This window comes from Malania oleifera, chromosome 12 (genome assembly GCF_029873635.1).
Source record: "Malania oleifera isolate guangnan ecotype guangnan chromosome 12, ASM2987363v1, whole genome shotgun sequence".
Lineage (NCBI taxonomy): Eukaryota > Viridiplantae > Streptophyta > Magnoliopsida > Santalales > Ximeniaceae > Malania > Malania oleifera.
The window spans coordinates 55,653,988-55,676,831 of NC_080428.1; the positions used below are offsets into that span (position 1 = coordinate 55,653,988).

A 22,844-nucleotide genomic window follows, 5' to 3' on the forward strand; every position below is an offset into this window, starting at 1 on the left:
GTTAATTTCAGTATTATTGGGTATTTGGTGTTTCTGGACTGAGTAAAATATGTTAGGAAAAGAAATACTGAAGTTTAGTTGGAAAAAATGTTATTTTCAGGGTGTTGTGCTGGGAACACTACAGGTGAAGAATTGGGTTTTTTGTGAGCTTCTCAGTAAGCCAGGTAAAGGGATAAACTAAGTCAAGATTTTCCATGAAAATACTTATTATTTTACAGTATTAAATTCTAGGAAAATATGTATATTAAATAATTATGTTTGGGAAATAGTGTTATGAACAGAAATATGATTTAAACATGTTTATTCAAAAAAATATGATTTTGGAACATATTTTACATTCAGGAGGTTACTCTAATTCTATGTGACATGAGTTTAATTTCCATATAATTGCGTGTATCAGAATAAAATGTTTTTCCCAAATCAAGCATGATATGATGATTTTCATGGCAATTGTAAAATAGAGTAGGAATCATGATTTTACATATTTAAACAGTACATAAAATTATGTTCAGAATATTATGTTATGTCGGCGCAGATGTCGTGATTCATGTTATGTTATGCCGGTACAGATGCTATGTTTAATGTTATGATATGCCGACGCAGATGCCGAAGTTCATGTTGGTGCAGATGCCATAATCAAGTATGATCAGACAGAAATCATGAAATATGTACATGACAGTTATTATTATAAAATATGAAACAGTTATGTTCAGTATCTGGAACTTATTATATGATATCAAAACCCGGATGACATGGTTTAGTATAGTTTCAGGAGCACGATATCGTAGCTATATGTTCAGAATTATGATAGTGCTACCACACGACCAGTAGTGTGGGAGATGATAGTCAATGTGGCATCAGTGTAGAGTGGAGTAGTCCCCCTAGCAGTCCCAGGACCAGGTAGGGGCGGGCCCATCGTACTTACAGACCTATGTTTGATCTAGCATGGTCGGCCAGCCATTGCTAGGTCCCACTTTCGGGCTGCACAACCTGGTCATGTTGGGATAAGACTTGACATCAACTAGCTATCCATCCTAGGTGTATTTTAGTATTACACAGTTATATAAAATGATTTTCATGTTAGTAATTTAGTACGTTATATTATGTTTTGAGGAATCATGTTTTATTCAAGTATGATATCAACAGTTTTTAACAGATATGATGTGTGTACTGATATTATGTATAACATGAAAACACTCATGTTGTCACACACTGATATTAGTTTATTTCTCTTACTGAGAAGTGTCTCACCCTAACTATATAAACATTTCAGGAAATCCAGGTAAAGGAGTGGACCGAGCTCCTCGACAATAAAGACCAATAAGGCCACCCTGTTTAAAGGGTGAGTTGTTTAGCTAGGGTCAGGTTTATTTTTGGGTTATGACCCTAGGGTACATTTGGCCTTTTGGTGGATAATTTTATATATAACAGATTTAGTAGAACTCTGGTATTGTGATTGATTTTATGGTATGTTGTAATTTACGTTTTCTACTACTTAAGTATCTGAGCAAGTTGATTATGTTTTACAGTTGAACAGGATATCGACTTATTATATTAAATGTTATTATGGAAAAAAAATTATATATATGGTAAATTAGGCTTGTCGTTACACGTCACACCGTTCAAATTCAAAGTTCAAATAACTTCTCGTAGCCCAGGAGCACTCATCGACGAGTACAGGGGATTCGTCAACAAGACAAAGAAGCCCACTCATCGACGAATCTATCCTCTCGTCAACGAGTCTTTAACTCTAAGATTTTCTGACTCTCGGTATCTACTCATCGACGAGCACAGGGCACTTGTCGGCGAGTCTTCTACTGCCAGCACAAGAAGACTTCTCTCACATGTTTTCCTTCCTTTGTTTGTGATCCCACTAAGTATAAGAGCCACACACAAATATAACATGTTGATAATACAAAGATGTTGAAAACTTGTCCTTTATGAAAACATATTTTGAGTATAGAATTCTTTTGACAAACTCTTGTTTTAACTTTAAAAACCATGAGTGTTGAGTTTGTGACTTAATGAAATCCTAATATTCATATGTCCTAATATTTATGTGCATTTTGCTCAACTCTTGCTTAGAAATCATGTATGAAACAAAACTGCAAGAGTTACAAAATATATTACCTCAAACACTCCTCATTACATATAATTCTATTAGTTTCCTTGGATGCTAGAGTTCTTCCAAATGAGTGTCCTTTTAATATTTCCTATTCAAGTGTCTACCCATTCTGATCTTTGCATTTGATCCAGTACTTCATGTATTTGTCACTTGTATCTATACTTAACATGATCTGCTAAGATAGGAAACACTAAAAACCACAAATAGGTTAAATATCATCAAAACACATTAAATATGAAGCCACCAATGCTAACGATAACATAGTTAGTTAGAATAATTCATTTAGCGTTCTAAAATGCAACATTAATCCCTTCATTTTAGGATGACCACCATCAATGGATATATAACCAAGTTGATTAAAAATGTCATTACTAGAGCTAACTCACTGGATTAGATACAGTGTAACTAAAAAAGAAGTCAAAGAAGGGGAGAAAATTGGTAATAGTTATAGATATTCCATTTTGTCCAGGGCTTAAGTAACATAATTTGGGTTATTGTTCATTGTGTAAATATCCATTAAAATGGAAAAATACATGAAAAATAAGGAAAAAACTGAATACACGAAAAAAGTGAAAAAAAGAAAAAGAAAAAGGAAATTAAGGAAAGTGGGCCAACATCTTCATCTTTGAACTTGTAAGCACAAAAGGAAAAATGAAAATTAGACATGTGGGAATTTGCACAAATAACATGTGAGTCAAATCATAGTTTAATGCTAGCATAAATTGATCAATTCAATTTAATTCTGATTATTCAATTAAATGTTGATTGATCTAATCAGTGTTTACTGTGTAATTCCCTCGAGCCTATAAATAGTGGGCTTTAGAAGGGTAGGGGATATCGACACACAGAAATAGAAAAAGAGAAAATTGGAGAGGAAAATATTTAGGGGAAAATTGGATACTGAAGAGGTGAGGACAAGGCTGAGTGGCTGACATTGAAGAAATTAAGGGAAGAAAAGTAGAAGAACAAAAGGTTTTGATTGCAAAAGTAGTAAAATATTGGCAAAAAACACTTCAAGAGGCTCAGGCAAAAGGAAGAGAAGATTGCAACTTGCTAGTTTTGTATTATTTTATTCCAATTTTTGGCATAATGAATTTTGAACTCAAAATTTTGTAGTTAAAGTTTAAATTTGAATAAAACAGAAATTTTTCTAGAATATTCTTAACAAAACTTTGCTATTTGATTCAAATTCAGAGAAACCATATTTGAATACTCTTATCCAGATCAGGATCCGTATACCCATGCCCACACACAAGTCCAATAACTTGGATTTGAATACCCCAAATCCGATCTAGGGACTCAGGTCAACTTGACTCGAAGATCTAGAACCAGGTCCAACTTTGAACCGGGTCCATTGACCTTTTACCTTGACCTAAACCCATTTAGGCCTAGGCCTGCCTAATAAACCTACACCCCAGACTCGATTGATTTAAGCCCATAGCCCAATTTAATTAAAAAAAACAAAAACAAAAAAACTCAGCAAGCCTAATAGCCCATTAAGCTTAGCCTAGCCCAAAACCCAACTTGAGCCCAATTAAATACCCTCAGGCCTAGTTGGGCCTAATCTAGTTAAATCCCAAATTAGTTTAAAGCCCAAAGTTTCAAGTTAATTAGACAAACTCAATAAAAAACTTATTGGGCTTGACCCAATTGACCAAGCCTTCATTAAACCAAAACCCTAAGCGCATAGCCTTATAGGTCTGGCTTAACCCACCCAAACCTAAACCCTGATCCAACAACTAAACCAAACCTAGTCCCTACTTGAACCCTAACCTAAGTTAACTAAAACCTTAACTCTTCCTATTTGAATTCTAAGAAAATTTACAAGAATCAATCAAAATTTTTTTTTCCAAAGCAATTTCAGAAGAAAAATTACAAAAAGGGGGGGGGGGTAGAGACTTATCTGCTTTGAATCTCTTTGTAGATACGAGAATTGAAGACAAAGAGCTTTAAGCTATCTGTCACCATATGTTTTGCCCAAAACCTGCAAAAAAAAATCAGAAAATTGTGAGAAAGAGAGAAAGAGATCAAAGATAAAGAGAGGGAGAGAGAGAGGGAGAGAGAAAGAGAGAGAGAGAGAGAAAGGATAAATTAAAAAGGGAAGATGGAGAGATAGAGAAGAAGTGATAAAATAGATCAAAAAAATAAAGATATTTTGGAAAGATGGAGAATGTGTGTGTGTGTGTGTGTGTGTGAGAGAGAGAGAGAGAGAGAGAGAGAGAGAGAGGAAAGTATAAGAGAGAAAAGCTTGAAGATAGAAAAGGGAGAGAGAAAGAGAGTATATATCGAAGAAAGGGAGAAGAAGGGGAGACAGAGAAAGAAAAAGGAAAATATAAAGAAAGGAGAGAGGGAGAGCAGGAAGAACGAAGAGATAGGAAAAAAAAAGGTTTTTGTGTTAATTTTTTTTTTCAAAAAAATTAGTGTGACACATTTCACCGTACGAACGATGACACATGGCACACCCAGGACTGCGCGTTTAAGTAGTAACATGGCGCGATCCTCAATGCCATGTGTCGCCACCGCTGGCTGACACGTGTCAATCCTTTCCTCAACTATGTCAAATCGATTTGACTCAAGTCAACTTGAGATGACATGTTGAATTAGTTTGATCCGTCTCAAACTGTCGGTTCATTTTCTTAAAAATAATTTTTAATTATTTTTAAAATTTTTAAAAATTGGGAAAATAGTACAAAATAAAAAATAAATAAAATATATTTAAAAAATTAGAAATAAATAAATAAAAATTATTTGAGTCAAAAACAAAAAATATAAAAAAATCAAAAATAAATAAAATGGAGAAAAAGTCTTTAAAAATACCATAAAATTTGAGTAGGCATTTTCAAAGTTGTGATGATTTATCAGCCTTAGTAGTACATGACACAGTTTCCAAATCCATGATAGTAATCTCTTCATAAACTAGGTCAATTTACACCTTACTTTATAAGTTTGTTGAGTTAACCTAGATTTCATGCATCTTTGTAATTCTATACATTTTCTTTTGTTAGGATTTTGTTATATTACGCCCCGTCCAAAATTCATATCTCGTCTTTATAGATTTGTTATTGTAGGATGCCAAAAGACATGTATTCTTACCATCTTAAGTAACAAACCTATAAAAGGGGTAGCTGTAGACACCCCATTTTGTCCAAAACTTATATAACATATTTTGGGTTATTATTCATTGTGTAAATATCCATTAAAATGAGAAAATACAAGGAAAAAATTGAATACATGAAAAAAATGAAAAAAAATTGAATACATAAAAAATAAAAATAAAAAATAAAAAAGGAAATGAAGCAAAGTGTGTCAACATCTTCATCTTTAAACCTGCAAGCACAAAAGGAAAAATGTAAATTAGATATGTGAAAATTTATACAAGTAATATGTGGGTTAAATCATAGTTTAATGCAAACATTAATTGATTAATTCAATTTAATTTTGATTGATCAGTTAAATGTTAATTGATCTAATTAGTGTTAATTGAGTGATCCCCCAGGCCTATAAATAATGGGCTTAGAAGGGTAGGGGATACAGACACACAGAAACAAAAAAGGAGAAAATTGGAGAGGAAAATATTTGGGAAAAAATTGGATACTAAAAAGGTAAGGAAAAGGTTGAGTCACTAATATTGAAGAAATTAAGTGAAGAAAAGCATAAGAACAAAAGGTTTGGATTGTAGAAGCGGTAGAAGATTGGTAGAAAAGAATTCAAGAGGGTCAGACAAAAGGAAGAGAAAATTGTAAAGTGGAGAATTCAATAGTAGAGGTAGGTACTTGTTAATTTTTATTATTTTATTCCGATTTCTAGCATGATGAATTTTACACTTAAATATCAATAGTTAAAGTTTAAATTTGAACATAATAGAAAAAAATAAATCCGGATGGTGACACATGACACACCCAAGACCGAGTGTTTGAGAAGCGACTTAGCGCGATCGTGGTCGTCCATTGCGTGTTTTCTATGGATGGACGGATCGCTGCCACGTCGGCGATCTGTGTCAAACTCTCAAGGCCTACCAAATTTTGGCATGTGGCGGGTGACATCATGCTGATATAAATTCAAAAAATAAAAAATATCATCACCACGTGTTGCCACCGTTAGCCGACATGTGAACTATTGAATCAATTTGACCCGTCCTAAACCATAAGTTCATTTGTTTTAAAACATTATTATTTATTTTTTTTTAATTTTTTAAAATTAGGAAAATAAAAAAAATCAGAGGAAAATATTAAAAAATATAGAAAATAAATAATATTTGAGTTATTTTGACTCAAATAAAAAAAATGAAAAAATAAAAATACCACAAATAAATAAGATGGAGAAAAAATCTTTAAAAATCTCAAAAAATTGCAAAAAAATTGGAAAAATTTTCAAAAAAATTCTTTAAAAATTTTGAAAATCTTGAAAATGTTCTAAAGACTCTTTTTGCTCAAATTTTGATGAGATTTATTTGATTATATATATATATATATATATATTCTATTTTTGTGAGCGTGTCTCAATGAATAAACAAAAAGTAAAGGGGTATTTCAGACCTCAATTATATTAGTTTTAAGTGGGATTTATCTAATAAGATCCTTCATTTGGAGGTCTTATTAGACATTTCCAAATCGCACCTTATTTCACATTTCTTTTAAAATTTTAAAATTTATTTGTTTTAAATTCAGTTTAGAGATAACTGGTTAATTAGGTATCATTCGTAGAACGAGTGTGTAGGGGGTACTAGTACTTTCCCCTCGCATAACTGAAATTACGAACCCAACTCTGGTAAATGTAAACCAAAACTACTAGTTCTTTAACCTTAGGATTAACTTAGAAACCAATCAACGAATAGTAATAAGATGAACTAACTGTACCTAGGTAAATAAAAAATTAGTGACGTAACTATCGAACATTTATTATTATTACCCCTTGCCCTTTTGGATCCATTTCCAAGACGTTACAACAATGATATAGGAAGTTATCTAGCAACTTGCCCACACTCAAGAAATGAAAATGTTGGTGGTGATATGTTCATTTAAGAAATAAGAAAAAGTTATTTTCTTCTAGTTAGTCATCTGATTCGCTTTTACCAATCGTCGTGTTGCAGCAAATTATTTAGCAACTTTTTAATCATCCTATTTAGCAACAAAATTTCTCACTTGGAATATGCATAGGTTAGCCAATAAATATGGGCCCATAAAAGAGTTGCCCAACTTTTGCGAAGTTTAGTTCCAAACCATAGTTTTTTTCCCCTAGTATTGCCAATTTATTTTTTCACAAGGCAAAATCTTTGCAATTTGTTCAAGTTCTGGGTAATGATAGCCACTCCATTTCACCATTTATTTAGGCAACACGTGGATCAACCTCAATCTCTTCATTGCACAAGGTTCTCCTATAAGCAATTAAGAATAAGCTTAGTATAGTTTTTTTTTTTCAATCCATGTGGCACACATAAGAGAATTTGATGGAATATAAAAATATGATCATGACCCTAAATTCTACTATGATAATATACACCGTGTAGTAGAGGAGGTCCAAGAATAAATTAAAGTCATAATTAGTCATTAAGATTGTGTATGCTAAATATGAACAAGTACAATAGAAAAGATACAATTACAAAGATACCTTGTTGGTCATTAAGGTATTAAGTATCATCTAGGGGAAAAAATGGATAAAAGAGTATAGAAAATAAAAGAGAGAGAAGAAGATGGGTCCCAGCTACAAAATGGATGGAGAAAAAAAAGTTGTGCCACATGTCAGTTGCACATGAACTTGAAAGGGTCAAAATTCATATAGTTATAGATAATCAAACACTAGAATGAGAATTTACTGCTTTAATTCCTTGGAAATTGGAATGATTGGATTATATGACTCATCCTACGCATTCAAATTCCAAATGGGGCATAAATATTGAGTGAACTTTAGCCAAATCAAGTTTTTTTTTTTTTTTTTTACTAAAATAGGGTGGCATCTCCATATATTTATTAATATACCCTCACTTTTGATAGAGGAATACCGTGGTTATAAGGGAGATTACAGAAAAATCCTTCCAAAAAAATAATACCAACAACCAACCAAACCAAGACAACAATTAAAGCATAACTAACAAAGAAGATAAAAACATAAACATAACAAAAAACAAATCAAAATACACCAAACAAAAATCTAGAATTGAACTAACGACGAACGGAAACGAAATCCCACTTATCCATCCGAAGAATACCTTTCAGATAATGTGGTAGAAGATGTTATTTTTCATAAATTACATTATTTCCCATTTCTTATTCTTTAGCAAGAAAATCAACCGTACTATTGCGTTCCTTATATTGATGCATCACCATGACGTTCACTTTTTCTATCTCCACCACGAGCTTTTCCCAAAAATCCCAAAGATACCACAAAGTACATCTACCTTTCCGAAACCAATCAACTACAATTCGCGAGTCACTTTCAATAATTACATTAAAATAATGCAAACGTTTACACAAATGAACTCCTTCCCTAATTGCTTTTAATTTCACACTATTATTTGTACCATTGTCAAAATAACTTGAAAAAACTGCTTTTGTCATGCCATGACAATCCCGACTAATTCCTCCACCTCCAGAAGTACCCGGATTGCCCCTATAACTACAAGATAGATATAAGTAATTAAGCTTAATTAAGACTAATTACTTATATCTATCTTGGAGTAATTTCAATGTTTCTCTCTATCTAATTAGTGGTTTTTTTTTTTTTGGGGTGCTTGACTATGTAACTAGCCGGTGGCCTTTAGGCTCCTTAATTAGTGTTTTATGACGAGTTGTTACTTTCTTTTTAGCTTTTAACTCAAAATAAATGAAATTTTTTATGTTACTGAGAGAAAAAATTAGTTTAAGTTAGGTCATTTTTCGTTAGGAAAAAAAATATTAGTTACCTGTGTTTTAAGTTAGATAGTTAATTTTTCATAAGACATAAATTGTATTAGACACTTAGGTGATAAACATACAAAAATTTGGCCATATAACTCTCCTTTAAATTTTCACACTTTTTTGAGATGAGGTAATTAGTTGACTAAAGCGGTTTAAGATGAGAATATATTGTTTTCGTAATGTGGCCAATGACAAGTAAGCTTTCAAGATTGTATTCATCATTATTTTTTTTTTTTTACAAATAAGAGGTAAATTGCAAAAAAAATTCCCATATATTTTTTAAAATTGATATTTACCCAAATCAATATATTTTTTTTTGAAAAATACATGTTATACCCATTAGATTTGATATTCCTTATTGTTATTTATTACTTCTTTTCTTTTCAAAAGTGTTTCATCCACCGTGCTCCGAGAAGTTAGGCAGCAAATTATAGTAGCTTAATATTATGTTAATTTTTTTAACATGAAGACTTGTTTGCCTACTTTTTTTCTGAAAAAAAATAAATTATAAAATAACAAATTTATCCTGTCCTTCATAACTCATTTTTGCAACTCCAATTTCCATCTTACCATTCAATGCCTCTTGCAAAAATCTTTCCCACTATCTCCATATTTTCAATTTAAATGTACTTCTATAGTCACAATCCAATCACTATAACTAATAACATGTTATTAAATAGAAGTTCTTCAACCAAATTTGTGTTCGTAATAGTTTTGACATCTTTTTTAATATTCAAAGGATCAAGACTTGGAACACTATCGGCTCACTATGAAAATGATCATTCCACGATTCCACCGCTAACTATAATGCATAAAAAATATATATAAAAGGAATTCAAACCCCATTTTCTTGTAAAGAGATAAGAAGGTGACCTAATCAGTCAAGGCTTAAATTCGAATGCTAAAACATATAATTATTTTCTACAAAACATAATTTTAATTTAAAACATTATGTCAAGTAAACTTTTGTATTGTTTTTTGGAGCATAGAATTGAAGCATTGCATTTGGATTTATTTGAATTTAAATTAAATTTAATATAATATGATATTATAACTTATTTAAATCTGCATAAGTATAAATTAATGTCTAAACTTCAAGCTCGATGTAATTTTTTTTATCTTATCTTGCATAATTTTTTGATAAATGAATATTGTAAAATTTATTTTAAATCATGTTGTGGAGTCTATTGAGTGTGAATGTATTATTAATTTTTTTTTTTTTTTCACTTTTATCATAATATAGAATATAAAATCTAACAGAGGTAGGAAATACTATTTTTAAAAAAAAATTCAGGGGAATTTGTAAAAATACGAGAAATTATAGGCACTTATATGCAATTTACTCTAAAAGTTTTTTCGACGAAACTGACATTTTTATAAATCAGGGGCAGTTAAAGATAATATTTCGGTCTTCTTACATAACTTGCAGCGGACGAAATTAAAAAACAGCAATGAAATAATGAAATGACATAAAACCCTAAACCCTGCATAGTTCTCTTTTCTTCCCAGAACGAAGTAGCGACGGCAGTCCCTGACCCCCAGAGGTATAGCGGTTTCGTTCTCTCTGCTTGTGCGTGTTTATTTGAGTAAATTACACTGAACTATTTCAGATTTTCATAAACAAAAACCTCAAGCGATCGCCTTTTCATGTTAAGCCTTACGTGATGGAAACTGAGAATATGTACAATTGGACATTTCTGAATGAGATTATGCTTCATTAATGCCTATAAGATGGATTTTTCAAATTGCTGTGAGATGTGGGGAAAGTCTATTATGAATGTGTTTTCTTTGTACTGCGTTGCGGATGTGTTGGAATCAAACAAAAAGTTGTTTGACATTATACACATGACCCAGAGGCCTGAACATGGATGACTTTGGTCATGAATGCAACTTAAACATGGGGAGATGTTTGTTTTATTTCAACTTTAAGTCGTTGAGGGAATGGGAATCAGGAGGTGAAGGCTTATTAATTGATATTATTTCTTGATGTTTCTTTCCCATTTGTACCTTTAAAAAAATGAAGTTCTGGTCCTGTGTGTCCGTAATTCCATGGCATACCGTATGCATATCTTCCGCTGGAGAGGAATGATGAGAAACGGTTCCACACATTGCAGAATTGTTGGTTATTTGTGCTTCATTTATCATTAGTATTTGTTTCCAACGGCTGCTTGTCTATTACCAATCTGTTTCAGTCTCTGGTTTCATGTCTGCTCTTTCTATTGTTTACTGATATTAGAGGAGAATCCGGAGACAATCAAGAGGATTCTCCACTAGTATAGCAGTTTTTTAAATTTCGAATAGTAAATTTGTTATTCTGTTGTACGTCGTTAACATAGAGCAACTTTAACATATACGGGTGTAAATATTTCTATAAATATGAAGATCCTCACAGCTGTTACGCTTGAGGCGTTACCTTCTTATGTTGTTAGAGTCACTTTCGGTTAATACCTTAAATTTTTTTCCATGGCTGATTCATGCTCCAATCAGCTTCCGCTCAATATGATGGTTCACATGGTGGCCATTAATCTCACTTCTACCAATTACCTCCTGTGGCGTAGCCAATTCGTTTCATTGCTTGAAAGTCAAGATCTCATGGGCTTCTTGGATGGGTCTTCACATGCACCCACAACCTTGGTTCGAGAGGGTTCCAATCAAGTTCCTAATCCAACTTACAAGAAATGGCATATGCAAGACAGGATGTTGCTCTGCCTCATTTATGCTTCTCTTATAGAGGAATGTATGGCTGAGGTTGTTAATTCCTCAACTGCTCGTGATGCTTGGTTGACTCTCGAAGCATCATTTTCTCACAACTCCAAGGCAAGAGAAATTCAATTGAAAGACGAACTTCAGCTAATGCAGTGTGGCTCTCGCAGTGTGGCTGGATATGCTCGTTCTTTTTGCTCTCTTTGTGATCAACTTAGTGCTATTGGCAAATCGGTTGATGACACTGATAAGGTATATTGTTTCTTTGTGGCCTTGTATTAGATTTCAAAATTTTTTCAACATCTATGTTGTCTCAGATGCCGCTGCCTTCCTTCGCCAATTTGGTTCCCAAAGCTCTGAGTCATGAGCTTTTCTCTCGGTCCATTCTCGGTGATTCTTTTCAGCAGTCGGCTTTCATTGCACAACGTCGTTCTTTTGCCAACTTTACTGGTTGCAACAAGCAGGAAATTTCTGCACAAGGTTCAGCCAATTCCACTAAAGGGTCTATTGTTGCTTGCCAGTGGTGCGGTAAAGGAAATCACACCACCAAAAAGTGTTATAAACTTGGCAAATTATTGAAAAAAGGTCAAGGCTGGTGGCTTAATTGAAGCTTTCTTTGCCACCTCTCTTGATAATCCCACTGATTCCGAATGGTACGCAGATATTGGAGCAACTTTGCATATGACAAATGATGCTGCGTCTCTTGACAATTCTGTCCCTTACAATGGTAATCAACGGGTGTTTGTTGGTAACGGTTACTCATTGCCTATCTCTTGAACTGGCTCCATCTCATCCATTTTTGCTCCCAAATCATTATCATTATCTGAAGTTCTCCTTGTTTCTGGCATTGCTAAAAATCTTTTGTCTATCAGTAAGCTTACTCATGAGAACAACTGATCAGTAACCTTTTCTTCTATTGGCTTTACTATACAGTATCTAGCAACAAGAGCGGTGGTGGGAGTCGGCCGATGTGAGAAAGGGCTCTACATTCTTGACCGTGTCCGTGCAAATTTTTTATCTACTTTTTCTTTATATACTTCTCATGCTACATTTGATATTTGGCAAGCACGATTGGGACATCCTTCTTCTCGCAGTGTTTCTTTTTTGAATAAGCATGGGGATATTACCATTTCTAATAAAAGCAAGCTTGATTCTGCACCTTGTTTTGGTTGTCAATTGGGAAAAAATCATTGTTTACCTTTCTCCAATTTAGATCAATGTTGCTTCTCATTATTTGAAAGCATACATTGCGATTTATGGGCCCCTTCACCCATTACTTCTCCATCCTAATGTGGATATTATTGTGTATTTATTGATGAATTTTCTCGCTTTAGTTGGATTTTCACTTTAAAGATTAAGTTAGATTTCTTCGATATTTTTGTCCGTTTTTTATGAGTATGTCACTACTCAATTTGACAGAAACATTAAATCCTTCCAATGTGATGGTGGCACGGAGTTTACCAATAACCGCTTTACCTCTTTTCTCCACGAGGGTGGTATAGTTCAACATATTTCTTGTCCTTACTCCTAGTCAAAACGGTATTGCTTAGAGAAAACATCGTCATATCTCTGAAACTGGTCTCACCCTCATGTTTCATTCTAGTGTTCCATTACATCTTTGGGTGGAGTCCTTCTCAACGGCTTGTTATCTCATCAATCGCCTCCCATCACCGGTTCTTGCAGGGGAAAACCCCTTATGCGATTTTATATGGTAAAGCTCCTTCTTACTCGTCACTGCGCATTTTTGGTTGCCTTTGATTTCCTTTCTTGTGTCGCTATATGCCTCATAAATTGTCTCCTCATTCAATTCCTTGTGTTTTCTTAGGCTATAGTCCTCTCCGTAAAGTTTTTTGGTGTTTGGATAAAAACACTAGCAGAGTATATGTCTCTCGTCATGTGCATTTTTTTGAGGATCATTTCCCTTATGTCACATCAAGTTTACCAACTTTGGTTTCTACAAATTATGTCACTTTTATTGATCCTCTTGAAAACTCTTTGTTGTGTGAAAATAAATCTTGTACAGGTGTGACTTCCACCCATTGCGAGGCTCCCATTTTTTGTGCTCCTTGTACAAACAACAACAACAATTTGCTGCCACTTGTGCTGCCCACATTCCACCACGCCAACTTTGAGGCGTGGTATTAGAGGAGAATTCGGAGACAATCAAGAGGATTCTCCACATGTATAGTAGTTTTTTAAATTTCGAATAGTAAATTTGTTATTATGTTGTAACTTTAACATAGAGAAACGTTAACATATACAATTGTAAATATTTCTATAAATATGTAGATCCTAACATCAGTTATGCTTGAGGCGTTACCTTCTCAGATGTCATTTTCTGTTGTTCATTTATTGTTTCTTATCTGTCATAGTACTTGGTGGCTTGCTTAAATGGTCTAACTTTGACTGTTGAAACTGGGACTGGGACTTATTTATTATCTTTTCAGAATATAAATGGGTTCAAGAGTACCAAAGGCAGCTCCAGCATTGATGAAGTTGGGCATTGTTGGGGGTGTTGGTCTGTACGCTGCTTTTAACAGTCTCTACAATGTTGAAGGAGGACATAGAGCGGTTATGTTTAATCGTATATCTGGTGTCAAAGATAAGGTAAACTCTTCTTGTGCAACTTTTGTTCAGTTGATATCATGAATTCATAACATAAGGTGTATAATGTGTTCCTTTTCTTCTTCTATTTCGGGATATATGCTTTGTTGTGGTTTCATTTTTTTTTTCTTCCTTGTCTTTTTCTTCACTGTTTCATGATAAACATCAACTTCTGCATATATTTACAAATTCCTGAGCTTCATCAATAGCATAGGCATGCATTATCACTTGTATCTATGTTTGACAATTGTGTGAATCTGCAGTTCCTATCATTCTTATTGCATTAATTTTGATGACATCATGGTTATTTAGTGAAGCTCTATGATTTTGGTAATATTTTGTGTGGCAGTAGAGGTCAATCCCTTGCTATCCCTGTATTTTGTTCAAAAACACTGGAAATGTTTCCTTAAATAAATTGCATTTGCAGAAATGTCTTGTTTCGCATTATTTTTAGGGATCTATATTTCGCTGTTTTAATGATTTTTGATTTTCAATGGAAATTGATTTTGGATGTTGGGGGTCTGTTTGGTATCATTGCTGTTTTCTGTTTCTGTTTCTGTTTCTCCATAGTGAAGAAACAGATTATAAAAACGTGTTTGTTTATGTTTTCAGTTTTCTGTTACTGTTGTTGGTTTTCAGCTGTTTGCCAAAAAATTGAAAACTAGATTTTATGGTTTTCACTTGTTTTGGCAACCTTCAAGTATCAAATTTTAGCCAATTGAAAGGATCTTCTGATCAATCCAGAGATCATTTGGATTCCAATTCGTGGTTCCTAATGGAATCGGTAACAAAGCTACTTTGCCCCCCACTGCTACTAAATCTCCACCCCCAAAATTGGTGCTTGTTGTTGCACTAGGAGCCGTTGCGCTAGGTGCTAAAGCAACGGAATAGATGAAATAAATCAAGAACCTATTATTAGCTTTTTGGGAAATTTCCAAGAAAATTGAAGAGTAATGGCAGCAAGTGATTGAATTCAGTAATTCTTCATATAAAATTATTGATTCTATAGATATAGTAATATGTAGAAGACAAAATTGTTTCTATTCCAAGGTACTCCTTTAAGTGAATTTTGTTGCCACAAATTTTAATATCTAGAAATAGTTTTTGGGATTAAATTATTCATTTTATACACTTTTAAATTAAAATCAAAATTAAATGATCATATGAATTTAAATATAATTAAATTTAAAATCATAATAATAAACCCGATTACAAAATACTTTTTCTATTTTTCAATTGTCATGTCTAATAAAAATTTTATTGTAAAGTAAAATTTGAAAGTAAAACAATTAAGTAAAATAATTATAATAAATTTATTTTATTATAGTAATTTTTTAATGTAAATTAGTTGTAATTTTATTATTTTAATCATATTTTTATAATATTACTTGATTTAAAGATGAAAATGAGCATTTTATTAATTAAGTTTTTAATTTGTATTAGTTCTATAAATGTCAACCAAACAGGTTGCTGGTTTCTAATTTTTTGTTTCTGTTTCTGGTGTTAAGTTTTCATTTTTGGTTTTCATTTCTCTAATTTTTGACTGTGATACCAAATGGCCCCTGAATTTTTCACAGGGTTTGAATTGCATCATTTTGTGTCTGTGCGTGTGTTTTTTTTTTTTTTTCTTTTGTCAATTTTTATTTGAAATTGGTTCATATTTTTAGTTTTAAATAAATTAATATGGACTAATCCTATGTTTACTGGGATATTAAACATGGAATGTATAGAAATTGCAGAACAGAAACAAATTTTGGTGGCAAAAAAGAATTAGCTTGATTTATGACTACTAGTCAATGGAATTTTCAAGTGTGAGAGTCGAGTCTTATCCACTGAATCGAGGGGCTTATTCCATTTTGTCACTGCAGCATGTCTGTACCTTCAGACTAAACTTGAAAAGTTTCAGAAATATCTTTAAAATTTGTTTTTTTTTTATTCAGATAAAAAATTTTCATTTTTTTAAATAAAGTTCTAAAATTTATGAGTTGGAAAATATGCCTACAATTGGTTGGTGAGATGTCTGTACTTCATACATAGCCTGGTATTGAGATCTGTGTCCATTTAACCTCTAACTTAAGGGTGCAAGACTTGGGTTCCATGTTCTTGGAGGTGAGTGTAATAACCAAAACTCTCTAAAAGCTGGTATTATGATGGGGCAAAATTCCTCTAATTTTTGAGAAGCTAGCTTTTATGCTGTTTGCAGTTCATGGTTCTTATTTTCCATGAATTGAATTGATTTATTTCATAAATGGAAGCCGGTTATGCGAGGAATTTTAATGAAGTTTAACGTTGGTGGGAAATGGTCAAATATTTGCCTCTATAGAATCAATTCTGTGCTTGCGTGGGCTCTTATCTATTTATGTTCATCCAGAAATGGTTTTTTCATTATGTCTTATCGACTCACGTAACAAACCTGCAGGTTTATCCTGAAGGAACACATCTAATGATTCCTTGGTTTGAGAGGCCAATTATTTATGATGTCCGTGCACGCCCCCATCTTGTTGAGAGTACTTCTGGGAGCCGTGACCTTCAAATGGTAAATACCTTTCCTAAACTTTTCCAGTTAAACAAAAGAGGGAGGATTAGAAAAAAAAGGAAAAAAAGTTGGTTCATATCATATGATTATCTTGCGATTCAACAAGCCATGCTATTATAAATTTTTCTATAATTAGTACTTACAAACTCGAAGAAAGCTATCTCCCAGTGGTCAGCATTTTTTTCCCCTCCTGCTGCTCAACCAGCAAATGACTTTAAGGAATTTCTATGTTAAGTGTAGTTGGCATCATTATTATATTTGAAGAATAATATTTGAAACAAATATACGTTGCATTGTGGAAATGATTAGTATTTTGGCACCTGGCGCATGCCCGTGGGATATAACATCAAGTTTGCATATATGTTATATTCTTCTTCCTTTATGTACAATGATAATGTATGAACACAAATGTTGGTAATAACAAAACAGTAGTTTATCAAAATGGCTCATATCTTCATTTCTGCTACTGCTATATGTACATAGCCATTTTGCATATCTGTTTAAAACACAGTGTAAGGGTTCATATATTGGAATGAGGGCATAATTTAGCGGCATCTTGAAAGGCTCAGTAAAATAAATAAGACTTTAACATAAACAATTTATAAAATGGCAAAGCACCGCAACAATGACTGACAACCACAAATTGAGCCTTTATCTCAACTATTTGGGGCCAGCTACATAATATTTTTTTTTTCCTTGGAAGAGTAATAATGTGACTAAATGATGCATTGCTGCTGCGCCAATGAAACATAGTTAATGTTGTTAGTTGCTATGGTACTTATTATTTTAATCTAGGTGTCATTATTGTGGTCTAGTTCACGAGCTTGGAGTCCAGAAAAGTCATGCCCATTGTTGTTAGAAATAGTCATTTTCCTATGTACAGTTAATGTCTGAAGCTGTCATATACTTGTAGTTTCTTTTCTTTAGTCCAGATAATGAAGAGCACAAAATTTTCTTTTTTCATTTTTGCTCACCAATTCTCTTCATCTTAGCATTTTTCTAAGATTTGGAAGAGTAGGCTGAGGATTCACCTAGTGGCACCTTCCATCGTCCCCCACAGCTCTGTTTCTGAGTGAGAGGATCCCTCTTTTCCACTAAATTTTGCTTCAATTAGTCCTAATTTTTCAAATTTCTAATATGAAAGATCCTGCAGTCTATTGCCACCGCTCCTACTGCATAAATATTTCTTAATTATTGTAATCTAGGCGTCATTATTATGTTCTAGTTCCAAAGTATACTGATGAGGTCTCAGAGTAGGTTCTCCTTTGGGTATTTATAGATGGCAAAGTATACTGATGAGGTCTCAGAGTAGGTTCTCCTTTGGGTATTTATAGATGGCTGCTAGGAGTAGAAAATGAAACCTTAGTGAAGGGAGCCAGGATTTATTCTACCATTGAGATGTTGCATGAACTACCAGAGCAAATTTGAAACTTCACAGAGCTGGTTCTTTACACAAATATTCAAGTAAATGGAAGGAGATGGGGTCATGAACGAGAACAGTTGAAGAAAATCCAAATCCCATAGAGGATAGAGCTACTCCCGAGCTCCCTCATACACTGATCAAAGGCGGGCAGGGCTGACCACATGCACCGGATTGTTAAGCTTTATAAATACGTATTTTTGGCCTAAGTTTTTGCTGATCAGATTTTGCTTAAAGATCTCACCTTTTTAGTTGCTCATGTGTGGCACTCCAGGAATGACTGTTTGATACTGCCCAGAGCTGTTTGTCAATGTTTACTAAGTTTGTTGTGCCTTTCTAGTTTGCTCTAGTTGTTGAAAGTTGTGCATGTTGGGATAGTCCACAAATCCCAAAAGTTTATTTTTTGTTGTGTTTTTTATTTGCTCCCGTAGTCAAGGCTGTGAATGTGTTGGGATGGAATCCATGTTTCCCTCATTAGACACTTGTTCGACCATTGGTGAACAATGTATTGAGGAGTATTCAAGGTTCTTGTAGTATCAGGCATCCCAACAAGAATCTTATCGCATTGCATTTTTTGCCCGGAAAGGTAATCCTACATATTTTGTTGCAACTGAATGTATGACAAGTGCAATTGCATCTTTTGCCTGGAAAGGTAATCCTATAGCTTGTATTTTGTTGCAACTGAACATATGACAAGTGCAACTTAACTTTTTCTCTTTTTTTCTGCCCTCTAGTATTCTAAAATACTTACCTCGACTTACCTTGATAGGTCCATCGCTACAGTTAAGGGGATACAGTAAATCCTATTTCTGCAATCTCTCCTTCTTCTGCATTGTACATTTCTAAATTGCCCTTCAATCTCAAGTTTATTAGTAAGATTATGAAGTTGCTAAATTCTGTCGCGGGTTGAATATTTCACACCTTGTGTGCCACTCTATATAGAACTCTTACTTAACTAGTCAGTCAAAGATTACTTCAGTTTACCACAGAAACACATCCATAGCAGTTGAATATAAAGTAAGTTGAAGCAGTAATCAATTGATGAAAACAAATGGCAAGCAAGCGGTAACATTGAAGCAACATAATTCATTAACACCATCCCCCATAAGCAACTTTGTGTTTAGCGATGGAGGCAAGTAGGCTTAACATGATTAACAAATGCTAGTGAGTTTTACAAGACTAATGAATACTCACCCTCCCCTAAAGAGCTTTATTTTGCTATTTTAGTTCTGGCACTAGAAATATCAAATTGTCTGAGGAGTCATAGTCTCATTTTACACTAAGACATAAACTTTCCCAAGCTTAAAACCTATATTAGCATTTACATGATGGTAACCCATTCCATGCACATAATGCAAGTAGTTGTAGACAAGCATAATGCGCTGAACAAGCTTGGCTCGTGACATTCTCCCCCACTTATGTGGACGATGTCCTCGTAGACTTTTGACTCTACGTACTTTTCTACTTGGTCCATGAACGGTTGCATGTCTTTTGTTGAAATCCAATAGATTTCTTCATCTACAAGGCATTTCCACTTCACTAAAAACTTGTGCCGCTTCTTCCTTGATGATGTGAACTTTCTATTTGTAAGATGACTTCAACTTTTCTTCTATCGAGTTGCGTTGTCTTCAGTGGTGCTTTGATTGACTTACTTCTACGTTAATCGTCATTGTCAGTGTTGAATTTAGTGGTGCACAAAAATTACTGAAAAATCGAAAACCAACCCGAAACCATACCCAAATGAGTTTCGGTGTAGTTTTTTGGTTATCAGTTATCAATCTTGGTTCCTAAAAATGAAAATTTTCAGTTTTATTTCAGTTTCAGTTTTTAACCCATTGCTGAACTGAAAAATTGAAAAACTAATTAATTAATATTTATATGTATATCTTGGTATACAAAATACCGTATAAAACTAGTTATATTTTTATATTTATGTATTTTGAATCTTTAATCTTTATAGTTTTATATTATATTAAAATAAAATTTTAAATTCCATATTTTACATCTTCACGAAAATTATAATTTTGATAATGTTGAGGAATGAAAAGGGTGAGGCTAGGGGGCATATTTTATAAAGGTGGGTAGGCTCTCTCCCCTCAGAAATGTTTGATGTGGGATGAGAAGATGCTAAGTGCTGTGTGCTTGCATGCTCCCCAGTCCCCATAGTGACTAATAAGTAGTCCCACATCGGAAATGACTAAATGAGTTAAAGATGGTGGCATTCTTCTCTTTATAAATTTTGTTTGCCCCTTGAAAGAACTTCATTGTTTAGCTTGACCTGCATTTTTTTTTTTTAAGTGGGCTCAGATATTAATTTATCACATTAATTTTGGTTGAATTTTTTGTCTTCTCTATAAAGGTTTTGTTTTTTTAAATTTCATTTTGGTTTAAAGATTGAGCCGAATTGCAAAAACATCCTTTATCTTTTGGTGAATCCTTGGTGTTGGTTCGATGTTGGTTCACTACTTCAAAAAATCGAGAAGTTTGGTTTGGTTTTCAGTATAGGTTAGAACTAGAGCAAACTGATTACACCTATGGTTAAATGGCTTGAGGCAGCTACATGAAACACAAGATGCACTTTAATCCAAACCAGAGGATTAACTTTGTAAGAGGCCTTTTCGACTTTAGCCAAGATGGGGATTGGTCCTTTATACTTGCGAAATAGTCTCCTATCTCGACCTTGTGGTGACCTGATTTGTTAAGGATGGAGCTTGACGAGCACCAAGTCTCTCACGTTGAAGTGCAACTGTCTTCTCCCTTGAAATGCCCACTTCTTCAACCTCTTCGAAGCTTTCTCCAAGTAGGATCGTGTAATCTTTGCATTCTATCTCCTTTCTTTGGTGAAGATGTATACTCTTGGACTCTTTCCTCTACATGGCTCATCCACTGTGAGGTAACAATGATTGCTCGCTTGTGACAATCGTAAAAGGACTCTTATTGGCTATTGAGCTCCTTTGGGCTTTGAAACAGAGCCACATAAAGTTGATGCACCCAATTCTTCTGATTGGCGGTGGCAGAATGATGCAAGTTGTTCTTTAGTAGCCCATTGAATCTCTTTGTCTATCCTTTTGTCTGCGGGTGGTAACTCGAAGAGACGTCAAGCTGTGAACCAAGGATTTTGACAAGTTCTGTCTAGAAGTTGCTTGTGAATCTTGAATCTCAATCACCAATAATGTCTTAGGGAACACCCAAATAGTTCAGAATGTGTTTGAAAACCAATTGTGTATTCTCCTTTGAGGAACTACACTTTGGTCCGAGTATGAAAGTATCGTACTTTGAAAACATGTCTACAATCACAAGTATAGACCATGCGTCTCCCACTCTGAGCAAATTGGTCATGAAGTCAAGTGAGACACTTTCCTATGGTCTGGTTGGTACTTGAAATGGCTCTAACAGCTCTGCAATTTTCTTTTGCTCCACCTTGTCTTGCTAGTAGGTGAGACAAGTTCGGGTATTCTCAACTACGTCGTCTTGCATGTGTGGCTAGTACTACCTTTGCTTTAGCAATGCCAAAGTGCGATGCCATCTTGGATGACTTGCGCACATGGTGTTATGACACTCTCTCAGTAGTGTCTTCCTTAGATCTCTAGCTTGAGGCACAAAGAGTTGGTTACCATGTGTCATTAGCAATCCGTTTTCTAACAAAACTAGCACTTTTTGCCCTCTTTTAGCAACTTTATAAGGTTTTAGGCAGCTAGATCTTTGGCAAGGATCTCTTTAGTGCTCTCCTACATTGTCGTGGTAACTTTTCTTATTGTCAAGTGAATTACCATTTGTAAGGCTGCAAGCTCGGCTTTCCTGTTCAGTGCATTTGTGACTTGGTTCATCTGCCTTGCCTTGTGCTTAAATAAGAAAAACTCCATTAGAAATGATTGTCAACGGGCTTGCTTGGGTGATAGCTTTGGCTGTGTAAAGAAGTGACTGATTTGAGTTATCCGTTTTCACCACAAATTTTGACGGGCTAGATCTTTGGCAAGGTTCTCTTTAGTGCTCTCCTACATTGTCGTGGTAACCTTACTTATTGTCAAGTGAATTACCATTTGAAAGGCTGCAAGCTTGGCTTTCCTGTTCAGTGCATTTGTGACTTGGTTCATCTGCCTTGCCTTGTGCTTAAATAAGAAATCAAACTCCATTAGAAATGATTGTCAATGGGCTTGCTTGGGTGATAACTTTGGCTGTGTAAAGAAGTGACTGATTTGAGTTATCCGTTTTCACCAAAAATTTCGACCCAAATAGGTAATACTGCCACATGCAAAGGCAATGTATCATTGCTAGCATCTCCTTATTTTCAGTTGTGTACTTTCAACTTTACTAAGTTTACGATTCACGTATGCAACATGATGCCCATCTTGTGACAAGACTCCCCCATGGGCATGGTCTAATACATTTGTTTGTACCTTGAAGGGTACCATGATGTCTGAAAGAGTAATTACCAGGTTTCTTATCATGGCATCGTTCAGGTTGTCAAAGGCTCCTCAGCACGTCTATGTCCAATTGTCAAAGGCTTCCTGACACTTCTCTCATCATGGCATCCTTCAAGTTGTCAAAGGCTCCATGGCACTT

General features: G+C 34.2%; 1 protein-coding gene across 2 annotated transcripts in view; it reads left to right on the forward strand.

Annotated features, from left to right (window-relative positions):
• Positions 1-10,423: 10,423 nt before the first annotated feature.
• The window catches only part of LOC131144921 (prohibitin-1, mitochondrial-like), a 58,947-nt gene continuing 46,526 nt past the window's right edge, over positions 10,424-22,844 (forward strand). Inside the window, exons 1-3 of one of the 2 annotated variants that reach the window (XM_058093880.1) lie at positions 10,424-10,562; positions 14,169-14,328; positions 16,745-16,861. In XM_058093880.1, the coding sequence (XP_057949863.1) occupies positions 14,176-14,328; positions 16,745-16,861 (270 nt within the window). In that variant the 5' untranslated portion in view covers positions 10,424-10,562; positions 14,169-14,175. Of the gene's footprint in view, positions 10,563-11,503; positions 11,974-12,038; positions 14,329-16,744; positions 16,862-22,844 lie in introns of those variants that run through there. The other variant, XM_058093881.1, reaches the window with a different exon arrangement.